The sequence below is a fragment of the Cynara cardunculus genome, unplaced genomic scaffold (assembly GCF_001531365.2).
Source record: "Cynara cardunculus var. scolymus isolate 2C unplaced genomic scaffold, CcrdV1 Un_Scaffold_7008, whole genome shotgun sequence".
NCBI classification, from domain to species: domain Eukaryota; kingdom Viridiplantae; phylum Streptophyta; class Magnoliopsida; order Asterales; family Asteraceae; genus Cynara; species Cynara cardunculus.
In genome coordinates, this window is record NW_020203288.1 from 1 (window position 1) to 3,837 (window position 3,837).

The 3,837-nt window shown below is 35.0% G+C and overlaps 1 protein-coding gene across 1 annotated transcript in view; it reads right to left on the reverse strand.

The window, feature by feature from the left end:
* Positions 1-368: 368 nt before the first annotated feature.
* LOC112504814 (cationic amino acid transporter 1-like) overlaps positions 369-3,837 on the reverse strand; it is a 5,497-nt gene continuing 2,028 nt past the window's right edge. Inside the window, exons 2-3 of the mRNA XM_025108771.1 lie at positions 1,939-2,644; positions 369-1,056 (exon numbers count right to left, since the gene is read on the reverse strand). Coding sequence (XP_024964539.1) covers positions 369-1,056; positions 1,939-2,644 — 1,394 coding nt within the window. The remainder of the gene's footprint in view (positions 1,057-1,938; positions 2,645-3,837) is intronic.

The window sequence follows — 3,837 nt, forward strand, 5'->3', positions numbered from 1 at the left end:
TATATATATATATGTGTGTGTGTTTCTATATATATGTATGTATTTCTATATATATTTTTGTATACATATATATATATATATATATTTCTATATATATATATATATATATATATAGAGAGCTTGGGCAATTAATGAGTGCGCATGAGATTAAAAGTGATCAAGGGTTCAATATTTTTTTTTTATACTTCTCACCATAACTTCCCTTATCATATGTGTGATTGCCAATAAGTTTGTTTGATTAGATTTGGTTATTTATTAATATGTGCATTTTGTCAACTGAATTTAAATATCATACCCACCGCTTCCACTTTTAATATAAACACATACATTTTCAGAATAAAAACCATAAAATCAGGTAAGAAAATAAACTATGATGCATCAGAAGTAGCTATCAAACCATTTTTATTCTCAAACCCTTTATTCATTTCTTTCCCTTCTTCAACCTTATTCCATTGCTTCTCCACCTCCCTAGCAGTGTCATAAGCTGCATGAAGTCCAAACAAGAAGTAATACATCAACAACAACCCAGTCCATGCTGCAAACCGAATGAACGAGTCTTTATCAATTGATCCAAGAAGAAAAATGTTGATCGCAATTGAAGACGATGGCAACCATGGAACTAACGGAACCCCCCACATTTTCGGTTCTCGTGCTTGTGGGACGAAAATCCAAAGTGAGGTGGTTCCGGCTGCCCAGACTGGGACCGTGATGTAGTACCCAATCCAACCGTGTTCGGAGATCCCCCAATAAGCGGCGGTGGCGCATGATGAAAGGAGAATGGTTAGTAAGCAAGCGATAAGCTTGTTACGGTTGGCGGCGGTGGTGACGCCAGTGACGTAGTAGCGACGGACGAGGAGGGCGATGGCTACGAGCATGAATATGAAGAGTGTGGAGATGGAGAGGAGGTTTGAGAGGATGTCAAGTTTGGTGAAGAAAGCGACCACAGCCGTCGCCATGAGCATGACGATGGTTGCATTGACGGGAGTACCAGTCTTGGCATCCACGATTGCAAACCATGGAGGCATCATATGTGTTCGAGCGATGTGAGTTAAGTACCTGCAATAGGATTGAGATATTAAGATAATTAGATTTAATGCAAATGCATACTTTCACTTTTGAGATAGACCAAACCAAACGAATACATAATATCCTAGAGGTGATCATTGTAGCTTGGTCGTGCACAAGGCCTAAATTATTATTTTTATTCAACGGGTCTAATCTAACAAATCCAAGCCTGTTTTTGCATACTTGATAATTTTTCATACCCGTCACATAAACAGGTCGGGCTTTCCTACTAATGAGCCTAAAAACCTTTTACATTTACAAAAGGCAAAACTAATATAAAATAAGTCATGAAATTATTCAAAATATAAATTGTTTTCTAACTTGAAAAAACATAAAAATAATTTTACCCTCATATTGTCTTCTCCTATAATTTATCAACACCCAGATTCTGGATTATTCAATAATTAGATATTTCAAACACCTAATAACTCAACATATTCATACACAATATACCATATTATAGGATATACATATTTGAGGAGGTGATTGTTAATCAATAGGGGGAGTCCGGCTAAAAGCCAAGCAATTGAACTTCTAAAAAATTTTGATAAAAAAAAGTAGTAAAATAAATTTTAATTAAATCTAAAGATGGGTCGGGCGGATTGCCTAAATTCTTTTCATTTCTCGATCTTATCAATTAATTTTAACGGTGTAGCCCGATCCGTCCATTTACCGAGAATAGTTGTTCAAACCCGTTTTTCTAACGTACTGGTCGCCTTTGAGTCTAGCGGGTCATTCTTAAAGTAGGGTCTAGGGGTGGATGTACAAAGACATGTCATCTACCCGAAACGGTAAAGACCCCTGACTTTTGCAAAAACGTAAGCAAAAAGAAAAAATAACAAATACCAGCAAATAGATTATCGTTCAACTTACCTGGCTTGTCCAACGGCTCCAACCAGGAGCACAGAGGTCATACCCTTCAGAGCTCCGGCGGCAACTACATATTTCGCCCAGTCCCATCCTACCGCTTTAAACGCTACCGAGAAAGGAGCATCGACATCTATCTGGTAATATGGTTGCATCAAGCAAAGTGTTATCGCCAACATGCAATATAGGGTGGTTGTGATCACCATCGAGCCAACAAGACCGATAGGAATGTCTTTGGCCGGATTCTTAGTCTCCTCGGCCATGGTTGCAACAGCATCGAACCCAACATAAGCAAAGAAGAGCATAGCTGAGGCCTTGAACACTCCTCGGGCTTCTTTCGGTGCAAAGGGTTTGTAGTTCTCTGTGTCAGCATTGATGAGACCACAAATGATGATGAACAAGATGATGATAATGTGAACAACTGAGGCAACGTAGTTGATCCGAGATGAGCCTTTGGTGCTGACGACCGCGATGATGCAAATGATCGCAATGACACCTACCGCGATTGGGTCCAAATGGTTGTAGTCCTTTGCAAGCCCGTGAGCTGTGATGCGGAAGTCGTTAGGCTCGTAGTTACATAGGGTGGCAAAGTAGGATGTCCATGAACGTGCCACCGCAGCTCCGCCAATCACATACTCTAAGAGGATGTTACCAGCGGCAATAAAGGCCACAAAGTCTCCTAACTCCACCCTCAAATAAGCAAACGAGCCGCCTGAAAATTATGTACCATTAGACCATCTTTAACCTAGACACTAAGAAAACACCAAATCTGGTGGGTCAATTAATGCAAAAAAACAAAATCAACTCCAACCACCAAGAACATCAATTTTGTGGAACGCATATTAAATATTCATTGAAGTAAATATTAATTATTAAAAGAATTGTATTTAAAATTAAATAAATAATAAAATAAAAACTCTTGATGGACCCCATGGTACCCAAATTTATCGTATAAACAATACCCCTCTAAATACAGAGGTCGCCTCACTTTCTCTCTCTGTCACAAGCAAATTTTTTGCCGGTTTACAATGCGATTGAAGAAGGTGAACACCAAATTTATGTACTTTCAGATCGATTGGAGATGCTCTACTAATTCGTTTCATCAACACTAGTTTTTAGATCCTTAGAGTATCTACACATTATCCAGAACAGAGCAAGTGGAAGAGAGATGATTAAAAAAACTTTAAATTCTAACTTACCAAAAAATTAAATAATTTAAATAATGATAGCAACAACATTAGTAAATATGAATGTATTGTAAATCTGGATAGATATTAAATTTACCAGATATTTTTAATAATATTTTTAATAATTAATTAATTATTAAAATCATTAAATGAAATTTATTTAAGTGAATTTTTTCATATTTTAACTTTTGTTTTTCACATGATAGAAACTTGTAAATTTTAAAAACACCTACAGAAGATATTTTAACAAATAAATTAAAACATAAATAATAAAAACTACTTATTATATAAGATTTTATTTTTAATTAAACAAATATGAGGTAATTGAGACGATATATCACAACAAAACGATTGATTCCATGGGTGGCAATGGCAGCCGTCCACATAAAGGTTTTGTTGACTCAGTAAGTCTTGTTTTATTTTATTGAAAAAGTAAAACAATATTATTAAAACAAAATATATTTATTAATATATACAAAAACGAAAATAAGAATCAATTATGAATTTGGAGGATGAAAAGAACACGGGCGAGGATATTCGCATCTCCATCTACATGTTAAAGACACCCCAATCTATTATTCATCATAACTCAATAATTATATCATCAATAAATTTGTTTTTATTTTTTTATTTATAATTATTATTACTTTTATTTCATTTAATCGAACTTATTATTATTATTATTATTATTATTATTATTATTATTATTATTATTATT